Below are 23,171 nucleotides of genomic sequence, written 5' to 3'. Positions count from 1 at the left end.
TAGTCCATTCCCACTTGGACGATTACTACACAACTGAATTTTAATTCTTTTGAATGCTAGATCTTTATTAGTGTTTGGGTATTGTTTTAAGATATCATTGTTTTTACGATATCATTTGTATTTCTTATTATTATATGGCTGTGTCTCACAAGGACTGGGAACTACCGAATTCACGAATTTGATTGGCTGAAATCAATGTTGAAAGCGGTCTAGATTTTCCCGTCTAGACCGGCATCTAGACCGGTCTATAAAAGAAAGTTACGAAGAATATAATGTTTCGTTGTTTTCTAGACACAGGTCTTCTTTTAGTTGATTACAGGAAAGCTTTTGATATGGTTGACCGCGAAATTCTTTTGCAAAAGCTGAATGCCTATGGTTTAACTCCAGTTGCACGTAAATGGTTTAGTTCATACTTGACTGATAGACATCAATTTATTGCTCTTGATAATGTGACATCTGACTCTGCTCTTGTGAGGCATGGTGTTCCACAGGGTAGTATCCTTGGCCCTTTACTTTTTGTCATTTATATCAATGATTTGCCTCTACATGTTAATGGTGCTGACCTGGATCTCTATGCTGATGACACCACACTGACATTATCGGCAGATATCTCAGCGGTTGATTCTCTACAAGATTCACTAGCTGCTTCTTTGAAGGAAATTGAATGCTGGACGCACACCAATAAACTTCCTCTCAATGAAAAAAAGACTAAAACACTACTGGTCACAGGCAAACGCCTTGGGAAGAAACTTCCAGATGGTTATAATTTATCTCTTAAAACTATGAATGGTGTATCATTGGAACAAGTACCCTCAGCTAAACTTCTTGGTATAGACATTGACCACGATTTATCAATGAACACTTATGTTGACAGACTGTGCAAAAAAATTTCACAAAGAATTGGAATTTTGAATAAGATCAAACTTTGTTTACCATTTAACCAAAGACTTTTATTTTATAATAGTTTGATTAAGCCATTATTTGATTATGCCAATGTTGCATGGCAGTCACTTTGCTCTAATGAATCTCTTTTAAGAATACTTAGGCTACAAAAGAGAGCTGCTAGGGTTTTATTAGATGCTGAACCACGTAGTTCATCAGTTATGCTATTCAATCGTTTAAAGTGGATACCATTTTATAACTCTACTAAGATAGCTAAATGTTCAATACTATTTAAAAGGATTAATTATTGTGTACCTAATTATCTTAATGATAGCTTAAGATTATTAAGTTCAGTACATTCACGCAACACTAGATTTTGTAAATACAACTTTTTATTACCTAAGTTTAAAAGGGCTAGAGAAGGAGGAAAAACTTTTCTAGTTTCTGCCATAAAATTATGGAATCAGTTAAAGCCTGAATTAAAAAAGTCTAATACACTTAAGGCCTTTAAAGACAACGTATTTAAATATTATTATGATGACAAATCATGCTTAGCTCATTTTAATCGGTAAATTTTATTGATAGTAGTTTTTTATATTCTTACTTGTTTATATTATCTTGTATTATATATTTTATCAATTAAATATTATTTGTAATTAGCTAAATTTCTATTTATATTTGTAATCTTTTTTTTTTTTTTTTTTTTTTTTTTTTTTTTTCAATATATATTAATGATTCTATTGTATTTATATATTTATTGTAATTAAGAGGACCACAAGTTTATTAGTGTTTGTGCACTATCACGTGCTATCCTCAATAAATAAAGTCTTACAGTCTTACATAAGAAACATCTTATTAACCGAGCTAGGTCGGTCTGTATGGGAGCCTCTTGACCTCGGTTGCTGGTACAGACCTCACTGCGTTCGGTCTGTACTGGCGACCTCGGTCAAGATTCTCCCATACAGACCTACCACTCGGTTAATAAGAACTAATTATTGTTCATGCCATTGTACATCTGGGAGACCTTTTAGCTAGGAGACACTGTATGAACTGTAATTAGTTCTTATTAACCGAGCGGGAGGTCTGCATGGGAGAATCTTGACCGAGGTCGCCAGTACTGACTGAACGCAGTGAGGTCTGTGCCAGCGACCGAGGTCAAGATTCTCCCATACAGACCGACCTAGCTCGGTTAATAAGATGTTTATTGTATGGCTGTGTCTTATATGCCAATTTTTTATATTCTTTGTAACTTTTTTTTTCTAGACCGGTCTAGATGCCGGTCTAGATGGGAAAATCTAGACCGCTTTCAATATTGATTTCAGCCAATCAAATTCGTGAATTCGGTAGTTCCCACTCCTTGTGAGACACAGCCATATAATAATGAGTTGGTAATAACTTTGAAAATATAGTAGATTTTAAAAAACAACAACATTTGAATTAATTTTCCGGTAAATAACTTAGACGTGGGAGTATAGGTCCATGCTGAAATTGTTACCATGGTAACTGCATTTGTCACCTTCCTTCCCACTGCTCCCTCTCCCTCCCTTCCCCCCGCTCTTCCTTCGCCTCCTCGTAAGGAACCTATTCTTGTTCCAAAATTTTTCAAGCCGGATTGTGCAGAAGTGATCAAGTTGTCCTCTCACATTAAGATCATTGTCCTATCTTTGCAAGCTGTGATTTGTGACGTAACCGTTTATTAGAATTTTTACAGCATAGCGAGAAGCAGTGAAAGGATGGAATTATGTTCAAAACAAAAAAATTCAACGACCTCGTTAAAAAGAACACGGCCATTCTATTCAAGAGTTCATCGATAGCAGTCTACGCGTGCACGCTCACTAATTTTCGAAATTCGAATACTCCATACTCCCTTACTTGCAGCATTTTCAGTTTATGATCACACTTGTTGTTCTTCATCCTCGGAGACCCAGGGGCTGTGGGTCGATTTCAAGTTAGGGCATGAAGAGCCCCTGGGGATATTGTCTTACAAGACTAGTTCCAAACGGTCGCAGTCGTTCTGCCATCTGATTGGTGCCAGAAAATCTTTGTGTTTTTCTGCCCAATCAGAGTGAAGTGTGCTTTAGAGTCCTTTCGTGTGTTTTAACACGGACATCTACTAGTAGTTCAGTTGCTCACTATGTTTGTTTGGACCGTTCGACGGAGATTTGCTCGAGGTGAAAAGTTTCAGTCTAAGTACACAATGTAAAAGAAATCGATCAGATTGTCCGCGAAAATCTTACCAGTAATTGTACTGAATACTTTCGCAGGTATTACTAGAGGACGTGTTTTAAAGTTTGCGAGGTTTGTATACAACACGATGGTTGCAATCATTGATATGTCGCTTTAAACGTTAAACGAGATTTAAATTATGCTGTTTCAGTCACAGCATAATTTGCTGTGACTGAAACTTTGCCAATCCCGTGAAGTTATTTCGTCGCACGGGCCACGGAGGTATGTCGAGCAACTGGTACTTGCGCAACTTTCTGTGCGTGCCAAAATTTAATCTCATCTTCGCTTGAAAAAAAAGAAAAGCTGAGCGTGGATACTTTAGCTTATTAGATGTGTGTGTACCACTAAGCTGACATTTGCAATAAAGCAAATCCGCCCTTTCCATCCAATATTTCTTGGTCTTTGGTTTTGTTTTTCCCATTGAAAACAGCATCGTATCGATTCCCAATGATCAAAGGTATATAACTTGGTCTTCAACAATCGACAGAAGAGGTGAAATGACAATGACCAAGGGAAATCCAAAAGAATCCGTGGCCTTCCTAGCTCAAGAATTTCAACACTCTAGACAGCAGTTGAAAGATTAAACTCATTCCAAACCTCTTCGGCAACAGCCCGAAAACATCTCTCCTTCCCACGACTTTCTCGTTAATAAGTTTTTATTCAGATTTTAATTAGCTAACCGGAAACATAGCTCAGCTTTTTCTTAGCACTTGCTAGAGGTCGTCCACGAACTTAACGTTCTCTGCAACCTTGGCCGTATTGTGAAGACTTTACTACTAAGATTAGATTTTGGGGCGCACAGAAAGCAGAAAGCTACGTAGGCGAAACCGCCAGTTGCTCGACATACCTGCGTGGCCCGTACGACGAAATAACTTCACGGGATTGGCAAAGTTTCAGTCACAGCAAATTATGCAAAAAATCTAGAAAGATTTAAGCTTAAATCTCGTTTAACGTTTAAAGCGACATATCAATGACTGCAACCATCGTGTTGTATACAAACCTCGCAAACTTTAAAACACGTTCTCTAGTTATACCTAAGAAAGTATTCAGTATAATCTCCGGTAAGATTTTCGCGGACAATCTGATCGATTTCTTTTACATAGTGTGCTTGGAGTGAAACTTTTCACCTTCAGCAAACCTCCGTCGAACGGTCCAGACAAACATAGTGATATGTCCGTGTTAAAACACACGAAAGGACTCTAAAGCACACTTCACTCTGATTGGGCAGAAAAACACAAAGATTTTCTGGCACCAATCAGATGGCAGAACGACTGCGACCGTTTGGAACTAGTCTTGTAAGACAATATCCCCAGGGGCTCTTCATGTCCTAACTTGAAATCGACCCACAGCTCCTGGGTCTCCGAGGATGGTTGTTCTTTTGATTTCGAAAACCAGAACTGTCGCCTGCACTTCACATGAAACGCGAGTAATCTCATTGACCGATAAAAAGAAGTGAGTCCAAGATCTAAGGGAAAAAATATCTTAGTACTGTCTGGTTTTCAGATATCAGTTAATTTATAATCTGCTGGGTTAAACGCTTGTCTACGAGTCTCTGACCAAGTTATGAAAAATTGATCACGAAATTACCGATAAAGTTCTCAATTCACACCTGCAGCTCAGCCGTGCTAGAGATATTAAGCCACTTTATATTCGCATGCCATGTTATTACTCGCATGCCATGTTCAGGCAAAGTTGTAATTCAGTGAACTAATGATAACTCAACGAGGCTTGATAAGGGATAGTTAATTGTTTCGCGGGCGTAGGAATTCCAACCAAAAATGATGCCTCTCTTATTGTTATCTGTGGCCAAAGGCAAGAATAAATATCTGTAGAAAAAAACCGTTTTAAATTGGAATGAATGAAAGGCATGATTCGCTATGTGTTCTGTAATATTTACAATGAAAATTGTTTATTTTCCAAAGCACGTTCAAAGTTGCGTGACGAGAGAAGCTTTGAAAGAGAATCTGTTTACCTTTGAAAGAGAATCCGTTTAACTTTAAAATCTCTCAAGGGTACGTGAGTAGGAAAGAAAATTAGTGGTGCGTAGTGTGAGTTCACCTAGTCGCGCTGACCAACAAATTATTTAAGTCCGCTCAATTAACAAGGAAATTCTCTGACTGACTTAACGACCACTGAGAAGCAATTAAAAACACTTAGTTTTCTGGAGAAATAGATGCTGCAGTTAATCATGGTTCTCTACATCAGCCTGCTGTAGAATCATTACAATTATGAGTAATTATATTCATGTTGAGTGAGGGTCAGGTCAACAAGTTTAACAATACGACAATGACGGTCGAGAATTGTAGAATCACGCAAAAACACGTAACACGCGTGACGTGATCGCAAGAAAAAAAACACAGTGGTTTTTAAGTACGTGCCTAAGAGGTTTCCGCCGGCTAATTTCTCGTGAGTCAGATTTCAATATAGGTTGAGGTCGTTTATAAATTTAACTTCTGTGCGTCTTTCTGTTCATTTGTGTGGACATGGTTTGTATTGTTAGAAGATAGAATATCTCGATAGTTATGGAGAAGCTTTTACAAGTCAGGCAGTGAAACCCGCCTGTGGCAGGTAAAACCGAAATTCTGGAATGAGCCTTTGCCGAAGCGGAAGAGAAAACTATCAAAAGGGAAGAGCCACCTTCCGTACTCGCCTCCATCTTATCGTTTGTTAAACAACAACTTCAGTAGTTTGGTATCGTCTCAGGATGGAGATTTATGCCGGCTAAAAGAGTGCGCTGTGCTCAGGAGAAGACCAAGTTGGCATAAGAGGCGCTTTATACTGTTGGAAGATAAACTATACTGTTATGAGAAAAGGGATGATGTGTTGGTGTTCTCCGAGATCATAATGATGTCCAATGTAACGGCTCTGACGGTCCAGAGCTCGAACTACATTAAGATTTCCCAGGTTGATGGCAGTCTTAGAATGTTGAGATTCTGGTCTACAGAAGTCAGAAACGTTTGGCTTACGGCGTTAACCGCTAAAGCAGTCAATTTACTTAAGTACCAATAATACTTTAAGTGGCATCAATATACTTTAGTAAATGATCGGAACATTGGCAAGCATGTAATTATTCAAGTTTAATTCACTACAGGTGCAAATATAATTGAGAACAACTGATAAGGTTTGAAAGAATATTGCAATATAATGAAAATAAATTTTTTTCAGTCTCTTGAGCGTGAAAATATCTCAAAAATTATCTGAGTCGCAAGTTAAGGTTAAAACAGTATTTATCGAGACTTTGATAAGAATTATTATTTTATGAAATTCACGCGCTTTTTTTTTGTATAGTATTTTCATTAAGTGACCTTTGAGATAATTAGTCGTGGAACGTGATTACTACTGGCTTTCCAATACTCAATCTTTCAGGTGGAAATGAGCACATTTTACTGTCAGACCATTGAATTTTTATTAAAAACATTTTAAGGCGAATTTAGCCAAAGGAAAAGTCCAGAAGAGTTTGGATCATTCATAAAAATGCAACCTTCTTTCGACCATAAAACCTCTTTGATTGCAAGACTCTAAATAGAAAGAAAATAGCGAAAGAAAACTGTCTTGCATACTTGTAATTTTCAATGTTTATCTGACTTCGAAATAAAAGGAACATTAAATATGCTAGGATAAACATGATAAGATCTGTAGGTCACGAACTTGGCATATCATTACTGTAAATAGTTTTATAAATCTGAAACACTACTACGCTTAGCCGAACTAGTGCTCACATTCAATTGTTTTTCATTCGGAAACAACTTCTTCAAACATGGATCGTACTCGGATTGGTCACCAGTTACATCTGGTGTCCCTCAAGGCTCAGTACTGGGACCGGTTATGTTCCTTATTTATGTGAACGAAATACCTGGAATCATCACGTCTACTGCCAAGTTATATATACATATATTCATATTTAGATAACTAACTGCAGACAGTTGTGTTTCGGCCTGCTGGGCCTCATCAGTGCAGTGTTAATACTAAGATGGGGGAGAACCGAAACGGTCACCCCAAACGACCCAACCTTTGTGGTATCGTCTAAGCCATGCCAGAGTGCTCAAACTAGTGTAAACTAGTGAGCATGCGCATATCGTTTATGTTTATATATATATATATATATAAATAAACTAATTAGAAGTGCAATTATGCTCCTTCGTACGGTTGCCCAAAAGTGCCACGGCAATTTCAATTTGATCACGGCAACTATACTTTCACAGCGGCAGTTTCAATTTTTTCGGTAAACCCAAATTTTTTTTTTCGCTTAACGAAATAAGCGTATTTTTTGGAGTATTTCTGTGCAAACATTTTTTTAGTTGCTCAAATCTTCAATTGTCTGTGCCCAGTCAAAATACGGAAAATCGGCCGCCATCTTGCCTCACGGCCGAGTTTAAAGAGGAATGGCTCTAGCGGCTAACGTGACGTCAAATCGAGAACACGAAAGTCTGCATTTCACACATTTTCGCTTGTTTAAGAAGGTTGTAGTCGATTTTGTCCGAAAATATGCCGACTAAGTGTTATAGGAGGATGTAGCAACGTGCGAAGTTTGCAAGGGTATTACGCTTCATACATTCCTCATACAACACACCTGGTCGGCATATTTCGAACAATATCGACCACAACCTTCCCAAACAAGTGAAAATGTGTGAAAAGCAGACTTTCGTGTTCTCGATTTGACGTCACATTATCCGCTAGAGCCATTCCTCTTTAAACTCGGTCGTGGGGCAAGATGGCGGCCGATTTTCCGTATTTTGACTAGGCACAGAAAATTTAAGATTTAAGCAAATTACAAAATTTTTGCACAGAAATACTCCAAAAAATAACCTTATTTCGTTAAGCGAAAAAAAATTTTTGGGTTTAGGTGCACTTTAAGTGTCCTCAGGCGAAGTACATTCCTTTCAATATCTCCGGATGGACTTGAACAGCTTTGGCCAAAATCTGTGGACTTCTTTCCTCTCCATGACCACCGCTGCAAGACGAACCATTCTCAGGGCTGAATAGATAGAAAATTACAAAAAAAAATTCATTACTATCAAGAGAAACAGAAGTAACAGAAATATAAACTAACCTTCCTCCAACTAGTCAAACCTCGAGTCCTTCATCCCTCGGCTCTCAAAACCCCTTCCATCTCTTGTACCGTAAAGACTCCCAACCCTTCAATCTCAAATCGCCCTCCATCAAGAGTGTTTATTAGCTTCGCCAAAAAACAAACAAACAAACAGAAAGAACGTTGGCAGGAACACCTGAACAGCTGTGTCCAATTATAGCGGGCCCGGGTCTTGAATCCTCCTTCCCTAATCACACCCATCATGCACTTGCCCTTCGGGCCCATTCCCTGTAGAGTATCTTACCCTCGCGAATGCGTCTCGAGCCTCCGGCCCTCGGATCTAACAAATTTCTTGGCTGTCCCCAGGAACTTAAATTTTAAGTTCGCAAAGCATATACGGTGGAACCTCGATTTCACGAGGTGCTAAGGGACTGGGGAAATTGGTTCGTTGTATCGGGGACTTCGTTATGTAGAGGTTTCTTAAAGTGAGGTTCCACTCCATACTGCTCTTACTTGGAGGTCGATGAGTCAAATTCTACCAGCTTCATTTTTTCCTACCCACGAATGTGATATATCATGTTCTGATCTCACTTTTAAGGTAAAAATTCACAAATTGGCCTTTTCCAGTAAAGTTCATCAGATTATGTGAAATTTCACCATATTTCATGAGGACACTCTTTCCACTCCATACTGCTCTTACTTGGAGGTCGATGAGTCAAATTCTACCAGCTTCATTTTTTCCTACCCACGAGTGTGATATATCATGTTCTGATCTCACTTTTAAGGTAAAAATTCACAAATTGGCCTTTTCCAGTAAAGTTCATCAGATTATGTGGAATTTCACTATATTTCTTGAGGACACTCTTTGTCTACCGTGCATAATATCTCACCTTTCCCGTTCTCTTTCTATCAGATGGAATCGCGCTCTGAACGCCACCAAATGCGCGTAATATGCAGGGGCTGGTATGGATACTGCTCGTGTGCACCTGACGTAAGTATGGCACAACTGATAAGTGAGGGCCTGGATCTCGTCTGCTTTGAAATTGTTGTCGTCCCAGAGCACGTGATAATGTGAAGGACGGCTGGTGCCCTGCAAGAGGAACGGGTTCATTAGCGTCGTGTCTTTACTCCAAAAACAACCACACAGCGAGATTCGCAGATCGCTTTGAATTTTAGCCGCCTTCTTAATGCGCTGGGATTCCCGATCGAGATGTCGGAGAGTTTAGTTTCACAGTGCCTCTCCCTCACTCAGTAGTATAATTTGATAACTACAAACTGTTAGAAAGCTTGACGACTTTGTGTTACTTAAATTTTTTGCGAGACGTTTTATTTAACTCAGCCCTGTGGATTGGAGAGTGGCAAAGCCTTACCTGAATTCCTGCGTGACTGCACAGGTAGAAGTCAAACTCAGTGGGGTGAGTTATGCCAACATCCACAGTGGTTCCTGGGGGGACGTTCTTACTACCGCCACACTAAAACCACAAAAAAATATATGAAATGTGTGATCGCCTAAATGAAACAGAGTCAGCAAAATAATGAGGTGGGAGTTGGGATGCGTTGATTATGTTTTTATTTTTCTAACCCTTTCACCTTTCACCTTTGAGAGTGACAAACATCTACTATCTCCTTACATTATCACCCCTGAATCAAACATTATGATCACGTGAAGGTAGAAAATTATCTCTAACTCAAGACGCTCTTGATTAGGAAACTAATTCTCCCTGTTACCCCCTTAGGAATTGTAAAGAGAACAGTATGGAGAATATGCAGACCGATGTTAGGCTGAAAGGGTCAAGAAACATTTTCCTTCCTTTCTCTTGGATTTCTGGGTATTCCCCGTGCGCACAGCCCTGCGAGTGGTTTGTTTACAGCAAACTGTTGAGTAAATGTCCGCGAGCGAGGGAAGCTGGGGTTAGTGCTCAGAGTAGAGGCTCCTAACTAAACCCCAGGCATATGCTGTATTTTCGACTACGTTTTTCCCAAAAAAATTATATTTTTGTACCTTACAAGATAATTAGGCTCTAAAGACACTTTCGCCTAAAATTTACAGTTATATATTACAAAGCTTAGCGATAAAACATGGTGCGCCAGTTTCATAACCCATACCATATCCTCTTTATCCTGACAGAAAAATCTAGTGTGGTGTCTTTTTTGCACAACAATGAAAGTGATGCCCGGCTGGTACCCAACCTCCAGCTTGATACAAGCCTCACGGATGGCTTTTAGTTCGTGACACAGTACCTAGAAACAAATTTGGCGTCAAAACAATCTTAGTTCTAAAACTTCGCGAAAAACTTCGTTCACTACTGACCACTGACTGGTCAATCTGTATGTGCATGCAGTGTTTGGAAAAGACAATTTTAAAGTATTTCTGTCAAACCAAGAATATAATGGAGCAGCAATCTTCGGTAGTAATGAGCAGCAACTCATATTTACCATAGTAAATATCACCACCTCACCTGTCTAAACTGGCCTTCACTGACTCCATCACGATAGAAAATGATCCTGACTGGCTTGTGTCTTGTCGAACGATAAAACTGAATCAACAGCTCACGAACCATGGCCGCTAATTCGGCAATGATTTCCTGCAAGATAAATAATAGAGCAGACGATAAGATCACGTGAAAGGTTGATTAACAATTTTTTTTTTCTTCAAAAGCTCATGGAGCGCAACTCCAACGGCATTTCCGCGCGACTTTTATACCTGGCGATGTGTCTGAACTCGAACTGAAGCACAGTACCGGCTGGGATGAGCATCCATACTGCCGACAACCTACAAACACAGCAAATTACCTTGAGGTATTCTATTTATAATCTATTGGTTTTCATTTCAAAGTACATTAATTACGCTGAGTGCATTGGAAAAGTTTAGTGTGAATATTTTCAGCGTTAATAGGAAAAATTCACTTTCACTCCTACTCACACATCCGCGAATAAGGATGTTACAACGATACTAACTGATCTGGTTTCGCAGGTACTACAACTTCTCGCGATTTCTCTCGTCAGTTTTCACCCACCCATCCCACCCTAGTTCCTGTTGTTGCCGTCCTACAGGTCTCTCCATCCTCACTGTACAAGATCGAGCAACTTCAGTTCGAATAAAACATTTTTCTTTTCAGTCGCTAGTTTGCCATTCCTGTTAACTTTTTCCATCTTCAACCACTTATTTAAACTCCTTTGGGGTCAATCTTGCCATATCAAACAAATATTCAGTGGTCTACCCAAAGTTAAAGATGATTTTGTGTGTTGGTGAAAGACAACTTTTCAAACGTTGTTTTCAACATGAAGCTCTTAGTTACCAATGCACGCTACAAGAAGAGTCTTATCGGGAGACTTTCTTGCAACAAGCTCTCAGCGACAAAATTAAAAATAAAAAATAACTACGAAACAAAAAGCACAAGAAGGATACCAAAAAGGATAACAACTTACTGCAGCAATTGAAGGTCGTTTTTCATCCCCAGCTGCAGGGTGAGTTACATCAGCTCCAAGAAATATCACAGGTTCGCGAAATACGGGAAGTCTGTAAACATAGATTCAAATATTTAGGGACCAGTCATTATTTAACATGGGGGGGGGAGGGAAGGGGAGGGGGATTTTGATAGGGATCACATGGTTTTCAAAGAGAACGGGGGAGTGAGGTCAGTCGTCGCCCACAAAGTATAAAACAGGGACTACAAAAAATTGACAGCCAATGAGGGAGGAATCGTGAGAATAATACAAAGCCCTCTGGGGGATCTGGTAAATTTAATCATGACACGACAAAAGAAAAGAAACATTCCGCACATGAACAAGTAAAAAATGGCAAATGTACAAAAAGCATTTCCTCGCAGATTCCTCTTAACAAACCAAACTTCTCCCACCCGTTCCAAACCTAACACCTCCACATCCTGGCATCCCTCCCCCCTTCGATACCCCTGTAAGTAACACTAAGTGCATTCATCTCACCGAATATCTGGGGCCAAAATATTGTTTATTCCTCCAAGCTTGGCATTTATTTTTAAACACAGATTGGACAATGTTTGAGCTTGAAACCTGGTGACATTCTTAGATTGAACACACTGTGTGGCGATTCCTAGCATTGTATCTCCAACTCGTTTGACTTCAGCTACAAGAGAAACGTGGATAATAAAACACTGAGAATCTACATTCTACAAAGAATCCATGGGTCTATCAGTTAGTCAGTGAGTCATTCCATCAGCCAGCCAGTCGGTCAGTCAGACAGCCAGCCAGTCAGTCGGTCAGTCAGACAACCAGCCAGTCAGTCAGTCAGTCAGTCAGACAGCCAGTCAGTCAGTCGATCAGCCAGCCAGTTAGAGAGTAAGTCAGTCAGTCAATGAGTCTTACAGACTGTCAGTCAGTCAATCAAGCAGTTCTTCAGTCAGTCATACAAATCGCACTGTGATCACAAATTCAACGCTGAACATTTTTCGTTTCTCCTTCCGTGTTTTCAAAACTCACCATATACTGGTGTTTTTCCGGGCAACACAAGAATAATGAGCTGAAGATTGGCAAAGGTGGATTTCAAATGTTTAAACATGGGCTCAACCTGACAAGATAAAACAACACGACAAATCTCTTTCATCTCTCGCACTTCAAACAACTTCCCTGACTTCAAGAATAATTTTATTAACCAAAGAACGAGTGCCGTGTTTACATAAGCAGGTTTCTATGCAATTGTCTTTCACTGTTTCATTAAGGAGATACGGGAAATTCTCTTTCCCTGATTGCCTGAGTTTGCGTCTTAAACTGTTTTTCTTTTCCAGAGTTCTCCTCGCTTTTCAAGATAGGTAAAGACAATTGAAACACTCCAAGTATGTTTTCAACTGAAACCAATAAAATTAACTCTTGAAACGATACACAAAACTGCTATCGAGACACTAAAGAACTTTGTCTTTGAACAGAATTTACAAATTCTCTTAACGCTAATCTAAGTAAATCTATCACGACATTGAGGAGAATTTTGAAGTTGAGCTACTCACATCCTCGGCTTTCTTAGCGTATTTACAGAAGCACGGTTCAGATTTGATTGGCATCCCAGTTTCGCTGCTAATCCTCATCAGCTGATGGGCGAAGTTCTTCAATACTCTGTCGTTGACTTCTCTTGGGTCGACAAAGCAAGCTATTGCCCACACTTTAATCTCAATGCCGTGAAACAGTTGCTTTCCTCTCATGTCCCATGCTCCTGGAAAGCGAAGCATGAAAATGAAAGTTGGACGATGCAACAGTATAAAAATACTCATAGGCAATTGAGAGTAGTTTTCTACCAAGCGAAAGGAATACTTTTTTTTTTGCATGATAATGAAAATTATCAAGGCCTTTTCCTGTGTCATCCAGGTAACAAAAATTTGGGTAATAATTTTTTTTTTGCCATAAGATAAAGACTTAGACGTGAATAACCGTTTTTTCCTCTTTCCACCGCTGCTGCTGTCATTGTTCTGTCTAAAGTCGTCTTATGTCGAAGTAAAGCATTCAATTCCAACAACACGAGGGTTAGACAATCCTGTTTTGTGATTAAAAAGGCAAACGGACGCACCAGCTGGCTGAAGAATGAACTCAAAAACTCTTCAGAAAATACCCGACTTCACCTGGGTATAGCCTTTAAATTGATTCTTCATTATTACCATCATTAAGTGATTTTTCACAAAATTGTTCACTATACCTTGTTTTGGGGAAATTTTCAGTTTGTCCTAAGAAGAAATTAATATCAAATTCGATAAATACCAAAAAGAGTGATACGCAATAAGAAGTTCATTTAACGAAAGCTCTGTAAGGGATACATGAAAAATACCATGCAATAATGAATATTGCCAAATTTCAGACTTCTATCTCCATGGAAAAAAATGTTATTTAAAATTTTGAAGTTTCTTCTCCCTGTGGGAGACGCTCTGACCGAATGATTAGTGCGCTGGACTGCGGGTCGAGAGGTCTGGGTTCGAGTGCCTTTACCAGCCCACGCTTGTTAGAGGGGTGAATAACGCTACCCACTAGATAAATCTCTATCAAGCAGGGCATGCACGAAATTGCACCGAGTACAGTGGCTAAGGCGACTAAGATTACCGCGCTGGCGATCAAGATTCCAAAATTAGTCGCTAAGTTGGCGACCAGAACTCTTTGGATTTGATAAATCTTACCTTGAAGTATTTTGCAACTAAATCAAGCCTTGAAGTAGATGAATGAAGGCTAAAAGTTTCTAAAGAAACTGTGGTGCTGCGTCGGTGGGGGTAACAAGGTAATTTGGTTATATCAACTCAGTTGAAACTGTAAATTGGCCACCGTAACGAATAAAAAAGCTGACGTTTCGAGCGTTAGCCCTTCGTCAGAGCGAATAGAGGAGTTGTGGGTTGTATTGTATTTAAAGTGTCTAGCAACTGGTTTTGATGCGTCCTCGTCATTCTTTTCTTCGTCGCGAAGGTGTTCTCGGAATCGGTCACCCAGTCGTCTTCCTGTTTCGCCGATGTATAACTTTTTGCAATAAGTACAAGTTATAATATAGATTACGTTGGCGGAGGTGCACGTGAAGTGATCGGTGATCTTTGTAATCATAGTGATCATAGATCGGTGATCTATGCAATACAAGGGTTGTAGAAGGATGTAGCAACGTGAAAAATTTGCAAGAGGGTATCGCGCTTCATACATTCCTCATACAACACACCTAGTCGGCATATTTCGGACAACATCGACGACAAACTTCCCAAACAAGTGAAAATATGTGAAATGCAGACTTTCGTGTTCTCGATTTGACGTCACATTACCCGCTAGAGCCATTCCTCTTTAAACTCGGTCGTGGGGCAAGATGGCGGCCGATTTTCCATATTTTGACTGGGTACAGAAAATTAAAGATTTGAGCAAATTAAAAAAATTTTGCACAGAAATACTCCAAAAAATAAGCTTACTTCGTTAAGCGAAAAAAAATTTTTGGGTTTAGGTGCACTTTAAGACTTTACCCTCGTCCCTTTTTATTCTTCTCCATTATTTTCCATCCTGTTTATTCTTACCCTTTTGATTATTTTCTTTCCCATCACACCGTTATCTGAGTTCGAAAGCTTTTTAAAAAGCATTTCAACATCTTCAAAACGGATCCAACTTAAAAAAAAAAAGGGAAAATGAACGTTACTTCAGTTACCTTTCCGCCATACTGCAGCTTAGGTGCTTGCAGCACCCGCCCTTGAAGTTCCACCATCTTGTCTTCTATCGAGATTCCAAAATCCTTGACATATTGGTCATTGTTGAAGTCAGCTTTCCTAATCTAAGGTTGTAAGTGAGTGGAAATTACAAACACGTCACTCATTGGATACAAAGAGCTTCAATGAATAGAAATACTGGAATAAAAATCCATCATCACATTGAAAACAAAAACCTCATTAAAAATCCAGAGACCTAGGTTCTCACCCTTGTAAAGGTAATGTGTTTGTTTTCTTTGAGTGAGGCCCGCAATAGGGTATAATCACGCGTTTTTCAGTTTAAACACGGCATGCAGAACGCAGTGCCGAAAGCGTTAAATTTGTGGCGGGAAGATGAAATGCCTCTGCCTTCTCCTGCAATATTTTGTAACGCGCTATTTTACTCTGCCATCTACTTCGCACTATGAGCATACATAATGATTCACAACACCACTGAACAAGATCGGGGAAACGGCTATGCTAGCAAATTAGAAATATTCGCTATCAATGCTCGATATTCCCTCACCAGATTTAAGATCTCTTGTTCTCTCTCCGGAGCACTCTTTGCTGTTGTTTTTATCATCATAGATGTTTGTTTATCGCTCAATTTCTTGATGCAGCGCTGACCTGCCACAAGGTTACAAACTTCAATGGGAAGGTAAGTGTGTTTTTGTTCTTGCCCGACTTGAAGGCATGGCAGATGAGGGTATCTACACGAACACAACAACAAAGAAATGAGACGAAAAGGAGAAATGACACAAAGGTTGGCGGATTGATACGCTCGAATCTGTATCAAACATTTGAGGGTGAGAACTGGCCTGACCACTGTGTTGTGTTCTTTGGAAAATCACTTCACTGCTTCTTTCCAAACAGAGGTACAATATATGTAACTTCATGCAATTTCATGATATCATTTTGCTCTTATGTCATTTTACCAGATAAAGACAACAGCACGTGCGAAGTGTAAAGGTATTACACTGTAGTAGAGGGCAGATATGGACGGAAAGTGGAGCGACAAAATGGCCGCGCGAAACAAAACTTTTAAGCAATTCAAATTATTATCGTTGGCCGCAGAGAGCACATAAATCGTTTTATTTTCGCTGTGTTTGTCGTGTTTTCGCACACGCCTTAAGGGATGAATGCAATGCTCAGATGAGGCCGTAGGAAGAATTTTGAAAACTCGTCGCCAAAATAGTACAAAATGAAATAAAAGTGGAAAATTGACTTTGAAAAATTATGAGTCGTAATAACAGAAATATAAGTTATAAAAGTACTGCGTTACTTACTTAAGCCGTCTCATATGTTTTTCTTGAAAATATCTTGCCACTGTGATCTCACTAGGCTGACCTGTTTCCATTTGTTTTAGAGGAAACTTCAAAGTTTGTGCAGATAAGTTTGTTACATTGATGACACGGTACTTTCTCTTCATTGATCCACAGTGGGTAATTTCCACCTTGAGGCCTGATAACGAGAAATCAAAACAGATACAGTTAGAAATCACATGTTTAAGACTCTTAGTAAAAGTAAATCCTAAAAACCTTTGTCCATTCACTAACACTTAAAGGACTGCATGCACTCCCACATGTGCGAGAAAACTCGGATGAGTATAATCTTAATAAGTAAAATCACCCAAGAAATCCATTGTTGAACAAAAATGTCTCTAGATAAAGGATTTTAATTGAGAAAATTTATTTGGAAAGATAGCATTCCAATGTTTACCAGATATAAATTTTGGTGATTAATGATTAGAATATAGTGGATTGAACTGATAAAATATGACTAGAGGAGCAACAAATACCATAATCATAAAAAAATACATGTAAAATGGCATTTCTTTATGCTAACAGTAAAAAAAACAACAACAACATAATATGGTAAAAATCTTTGAAAGTCAGTCATGCAGTTAAGCTATATTTGTTCAAACTGATATTAATAACATCCATCAGATTTAAAAATAGTATAGTATACATTTGGTTTTAAACATCCTTTTTACAACTGTAATACCCAACTCTTCTTCAATCATTCCAATCAATCCATACATATCACCTTTTTGTATGCATAACATAACTTGCTTCATACCTTTTATCTCTCGGAGGAACCTCTTTCTATCTGCATCAGACAATGGTTTTGTCCTTTGAAGATCCTGTTCTTGTTTGTGAAGGATCTCACACATAAACTCTACAACTGGCTGACATTTATAGAAAGCAGTTGCTGAAACTATGATCAAGTCAAAAGGTTTAATTTCTCAGTAACATGGTCAGAGTTTTAGAGATTATTCTCTATTTTGGTACAGCTAATGACCTCAGACAAACCTTTGGTTATATTTGACCCTACTGTTAGTGGAGGCTTCTTTTTATTTTCCCCTTAAACCATTTGACCCTTAACAGTGACTGGCATCCAATTTCTCCTAACACAGTAACCCTGGTACTGCCAAGATCTCCTTAGCAATTCTCCTTACTGTCTGCCATACAATTCTTATGATGTTAGTTTGGAGAATTTGGTATTGAATCAACATATAATTCCCTTGCTGATGTTTTTCTTTATTCTCATCACTTGTCTGCTTAATATTATATTGATAATTATAGTAAGGAGAAATTGTCTTGGTCAGTCATGGGAGTGAAAGAGTTAAGGTGGCAAGAATAAAGGAAATGATAACAGCTTGATAAGCTCTTGATTGTTTAACAAATTATCCTTGTCAGCACCTTGAGAAATGAATAGAGAACAGTATGGAGAATATGCATACTGATGTTAGTGTGTAAAAGATTAACTCTTCCAGTTATCAACAGAAAATTACAGCATCACAAGATTTTTGTTCTACAAAAACTTAAGACACTACAAATAATTTCCTCATATAATCCTGCCTTGACTCCAAAATACTACATCAAAATACAACACCAAGATAATACATCAGCTGTACGTATATGGTTTATTTTAACACTCCTGCAGCAATGTGTACATCATTACACTAACCATCAATGTTGAGCATCATCTTCCACTGAGACGGTCGGACACTCTGATGAAAGCCAAACCAGACCTCACGCCCACTCTCCAAGGGATGGTAGTAACCTTCAGGAGGCGAGAAGAAAGATCTTCCAACAGGTATATACTTCATGGATGGCAAATGTCTCAACACCACATCAAGAGCTTGTATAGTCTCAAATGGAATTTGATTGTGTTTTCCTTCCAATGCTTGTTCCAATGCAAATAAGCTGACTTGTGCAACCCACTTGACTGTAACCTAAACCAAAATCAAATTTTATTACACGACTCGGGCAGTCAGAGGGTCAATAACTAAAATCAACCAATCAAAATGCTCTATTGCCGGTCCAATATTCTCTAAGTATTGGACCGGGCACTGTCCCGAATGGTCGCGAGTGATACCGCACTTGTGTCCCTTTGAACCTCAGTCGTATAATAAATCTCTTATTAACCAAGCTTGCTTGGGACCGTACTGGAAGAATATCGGTCCTCGGTCTCTTTTGTATGGACCTCGCTGTGCTCGGTCCGTACTGTCAAGACCTCAGGCCAATATTCTCCCAGTACGGCCCTCACGCTTGGTTCATAAGATATATGTTGTGCATATCGTCTACAATAAAACAGCTAAGGCCAATTAAACCCTGTACCTGTATACAGTGCATTAATGTTTCTATGCTGATAGGTACCTTTATAAGTTGTACAACTCCCCCAAATTCTTAACTTCTTGTCTTAAAACTTCAAATCCTTCACTGCCAAACTTTCACACTCATTATCATACCTGTAATTCTGCCACAGATTTTTTATTCTGCAAGCGCAGAATCTCTGAGAATCTTTTAAAATACCTTACATGCTAACAATATCTCAGAGTTAATATATTTTCCATTTATATTTTCACTAAGTATCTGCATAACAATGTATCAATTTTGTAAAGAGAAACAATTTGGTGGTCGCCTCTGGGAGAAAAAGATTTTCATCCAGAAACACTACTCCAAGATGGCCGAAACCTGTTTAGTGCCGAGTATGACCTATAAAAGAAGCTACTGTTCTATTAATTATGACACAGATTTTGATAAAGCTCAGTGGAAGACATGATCATAAAAAATTGTCAATTTTAATAATGCTGTACAGCTGTGATTATAAAGTAAAGCAACTTGACAGAATTTGTAGCAACACAAAATTTTGAAGCTATATTCAATTGATTTCCAAGACCAGACTTGTCTCTTACCTTAAAGACCTTGTCTTTACTGTTCTCAGTTGGGAGTGTTACTTCAAAATCAATCTGAAATTTTCAGTATCTTAAATCAAAGTAGTTGAGGCAGAGAAAAGTTCACCAAAATTCACCATTTTAAGATAAAATAATTATTATAATAATACCGAGATTTTTATATAGCACCATATCCACGGGCTTTTCGGGCTTTGGCCAGACTGCATTGAGGCGTTTACAATTTTTTTGAAAAAAATCTTTCCAGATGCCCCCCATCTGGAAATCTTTCCAGATGCCCCCCCCATTTAGTTTATATGATCACAAACATGCATCATGCGTGTTTGTGACCAAAATAGTTGCAGGTTTCTATGTAAACATCACACTTACTGGTTTTCTTCCGATCGGCAAAACTTTACTGCTGTAGAGGTTTTTTCTTCCATCAAAAACAGGCCTTTGACCCTCAAAAACTTTGTGGTATGCATTCACCATTGCTTCTACCACATCTCGGTTTACCCGTCTTGGACACTTATCGGGAGATATGCTAAGATCGTAGTGATGTATGTCACCTTTGGGAAGGCGAACTTGAAAAAAATTTGTTCTGAGAGCAATTGGTTTTCCCACTGTTCCAAAGTTGGGTCTTTTTGGTGGAGCAAAATCTCCACCGACACGATTGGCTGTAAACATAAATGCAAGTTACAACAGGAAAAATTAAATCCAAAAAAAATAGAATAGAGGTAAAGACAGACCAATACAGACTCCCTATCTCGCTTTCGTGGTCGCATTGCATTTTCAAATTTCTGACAGCCAAGTCAGCGTGCTATCAAAGGGTCTCAAATTCATCCCAACACCTGTGACAAACAAATGTAAAATCAGGCCAACTCTTGTGAGATCTGTTTGTAAGATGAATGCCCTTCCATTACACCTTTCCTAGACAAAACAAAGGACCAAATTCATTTCATATGAAACTGGATGCCACAGGTTCAGCCTTTTATTGCCCGTAAGAGCTACTTGGAAAATGTCATAGCACAACTTGCAGAGATTACTGTATCCATGCCATAAAACAATTTGTAACACAACAAGGTCACTGCTCTAAAAGAGTTGAAAAACAACTCTGCTTTAAACCCTCTAAAAAGCAACGCTACAACAATCATCATGAATAAGACAGACAAAAGAAAAAAAAGAGGCCAAAGCGCAACTCAACAACAGAGTTCACTAAAAACCCTACAAAGCACCAACAGAAAAAAACATGCAAGAGGAAAAAGTTAGGGAGATCATTGACCAAATGCATCTAGGAAAACACATCAATGACATGACTAAGAAATGGTTTTCACAAACTCCCAGTCTACCTCGATATATACAATCAGCCCTTGCTGAAAACAATTTTTACATAAAATCTTCTCATCTCTTTCAAAAGGGGAAAATACCTTGCGACAAGCTTGTGAAAGCAAAAATACAATTGCCTTCATTCTCTGTTTGGATTATAAACAATAAAGCCACGTCGCATAAATAGTTGCACATTAAATCTTTATGTTAATTAACGATTACTCCAAAATCCTTGTGAAAATTATCTTTACCTTATTAGAATATATATCGGTATTATCCCTTTAGTTTCGTTAGATTTCGCCTGATGACGTTCGTTTCGTTTCGCAAAATAGTACAGTATCAGTCATGTCGCAGTCGATGTGACAAAATAGAAACCTAACCTGGGTTATTCGACGCCATTCATCTCACACAAGTTTCTTCTGTTATGCTACCTGGCATCCATCAAAAATCTTCAGAAAACGTTACACACGTAACTGTTTTTGGCGAATGTTTTTGGCCACTGTTTTTTGAATCTTCGCGAGCAGGGTGACGCCATATCAGCAGAGAGGCATTTGTCTGCGCATGCGAGAACGGAATTAGTTTGTCGCGTTCGGCGCCATTTGTAGAGTTCTCGACGCGTTTCTGCGAGGTTTCATTGGACGATCGACACCTTTTTGTAATATTTTGTGAATATGGATGAAGGAGTATGACAAGTTCGCCAACATTTCTAACTCTGTGGATACTCATGGTGTTTGCTGGCTCTTCGGTTGAGGATATTTTAATGATCAAAGTGCGAACAAAACGCGAAAAAAGCCCGAGAACTTGAAGTTTGAGATTTGAGTTACTGAAGATCAATATGTTCACATGAGACAACAAACCTTGAAGGTTAGTCTTAAGATGTTGATGTTTTATTTTTGTGAATCACAAAGTTGTCTGTGGAGACGATCATGAGATATATGATCCGAGGGAAGATAGAAATTTAGAGTTTGATATTATTTTACTTCAACTTCGAAGTAAAATTGCGTTAAGTTTGAGGTGGCCCCCAAGCATCAAATCACTTTAAACAACATCGTCTTTTCCTTCTCTTTACAGTCATATAGGACACAAGGCTTTAAAAAATGTTCCAGCTTCACGATTAAGTTGCTCTAACTACAACCCTCGGCGAATTATTTTTCGGGAGGTTTTGGTGGATTTTTCAAGTCATGACCCAAAACCGTCTTTGGCCTTTTTGCTCTCTAAGTCTGTTGAATATGGTGCATCTGATGCCCGATATATTCTGTACGATTTCGTTCTTTGAGCGTGTGACGCCGTCACAGCCGTCACAACGGAGGGTAGACTGGGCTTGACTCATTCGTCAGATACTCAAACGATTGACTGAACTGGACTCATTCATCAGACTGACTTTTAAGGATACTCAAACGATTCATTTAGCCTAAGTCGAATTTGTTTACGAATTACTTTGATTTCTTTGTTACGAAATATTTTAGTTACGGATGTGGTTACGTTGTTGTCTATTTTCTATTGGTGTGTAATCAGATATTTTAGCGTCCCCACGCGCGTTTAAAAGCCTCGTTTAGCGTCGCTTTAGCTATTGTATGATTGCATTTCACCTTGTCCATTTGCCTATTTGTTCTACTCGCCGATTTTGGTTCCTAACCTTTGGTTAAAGCGGTACCGATATGTGAGTAATTTTGCTAGTTTCCTCCTTAGTTTAATTTCTTTTTGATGGAAGCACGCTAATGTACAAAGTCGTACAATAGTACTAGGAACGCACATTTTGTTAATCTTGTCATCGATTTTGAAATATCGAGTTATTTTGAGGTAGATTATTATGATGTACAAAGTCGTACAATAGTACTTTATTGTTTTTAACCTAAGGGGGTGAATCAAAGAATGAGACGCTAATCTAGGAACGCACATTTTGTTAATCTTGTCATCGATTTTGAAATATCGAGTTATTTTGATGTAGATTATTATGATTCTCGTGAATTCCCATTGATTATTGTTATTTTGATCGCGTTATAGACGGAGGCAGTTTAATTGCTCTAGCTAAGCGTTTTTGATCATGACTTACGCAACGTTTCAAGTAAATTGATAGGAATTCGTTGCATTGTTATTTCAGTTTACGATCGTTATCGTCTATCACCCCTCGAAGTACTTATTCATCTGAATTGAAAATGGCGAAGCGGCGAAATTGTTCTGGCTTTTCAATTGATTCCTTGCGGCAGGAGGTAGAGAACGAAGTACAACAAGAAAATTTTTCACGGAAGATCATTGGAGACATCTCCAAAATCGATCTTCACTTGTTGGATAACGTCTCTGAAGATGTTATAATGTTTGGTTTGCTTCTAAAGTTCGGGACGGCATTTGTTTCTTCTGTGGCGGGCGTTAT

General features: G+C 38.7%; 1 protein-coding gene and 1 long non-coding RNA gene across 4 annotated transcripts; one reads left to right on the top strand and one right to left on the bottom strand.

Annotated features, from left to right (window-relative positions):
• Positions 1–6,165: 6,165 nt before the first annotated feature.
• LOC148740228 (protein argonaute-2-like) lies at positions 6,166–21,337 on the bottom strand. 3 transcript variants are annotated; one of them, XM_088748401.1, is made up of 20 exons: positions 21,181–21,322; positions 20,234–20,325; positions 19,865–20,151; positions 19,499–19,552; positions 18,268–18,535; positions 17,377–17,514; positions 16,584–16,758; positions 15,824–16,007; positions 15,261–15,383; positions 13,797–13,824; positions 13,117–13,319; positions 12,596–12,683; positions 12,083–12,242; positions 11,567–11,657; positions 10,842–10,910; positions 10,597–10,722; positions 10,244–10,378; positions 9,508–9,609; positions 9,028–9,227; positions 6,166–8,083 (listed from the first exon to the last, which is right to left on the bottom strand). In XM_088748401.1, the coding sequence occupies exons 2-20, from the start codon at positions 20,262–20,264 to the stop codon at positions 7,969–7,971; spliced, it is 2,577 nt and encodes an 858-aa protein (XP_088604527.1). In that variant the 5' UTR covers positions 20,265–20,325; positions 21,181–21,322; the 3' UTR covers positions 6,166–7,968. The 3 variants fall into 3 exon arrangements, with proteins under 3 accessions (XP_088604527.1, XP_088604528.1, XP_088604529.1); XM_088748402.1 differs by lacking the exon at positions 20,234–20,325 and having other exon boundaries at positions 21,181–21,337; XM_088748403.1 differs by lacking the exon at positions 19,499–19,552 and having other exon boundaries at positions 21,181–21,321.
• Positions 21,312–22,360, top strand: LOC148740227 (uncharacterized). Its single transcript, XR_015996532.1, has 2 exons — positions 21,312–21,664; positions 21,872–22,360. It is a non-coding gene; the product is annotated as an uncharacterized LOC148740227 (long non-coding RNA).
• The last annotated feature ends 811 nt before the right edge of the window (positions 22,361–23,171 follow it).

This window comes from Stylophora pistillata, chromosome 2 (genome assembly GCF_964205215.1).
Source record: "Stylophora pistillata chromosome 2, jaStyPist1.2, whole genome shotgun sequence".
Classification (NCBI taxonomy): Eukaryota; Metazoa; Cnidaria; class Anthozoa; order Scleractinia; family Pocilloporidae; genus Stylophora; species Stylophora pistillata.
This window is presented reverse-complemented; position numbering and strand designations above follow the sequence as displayed.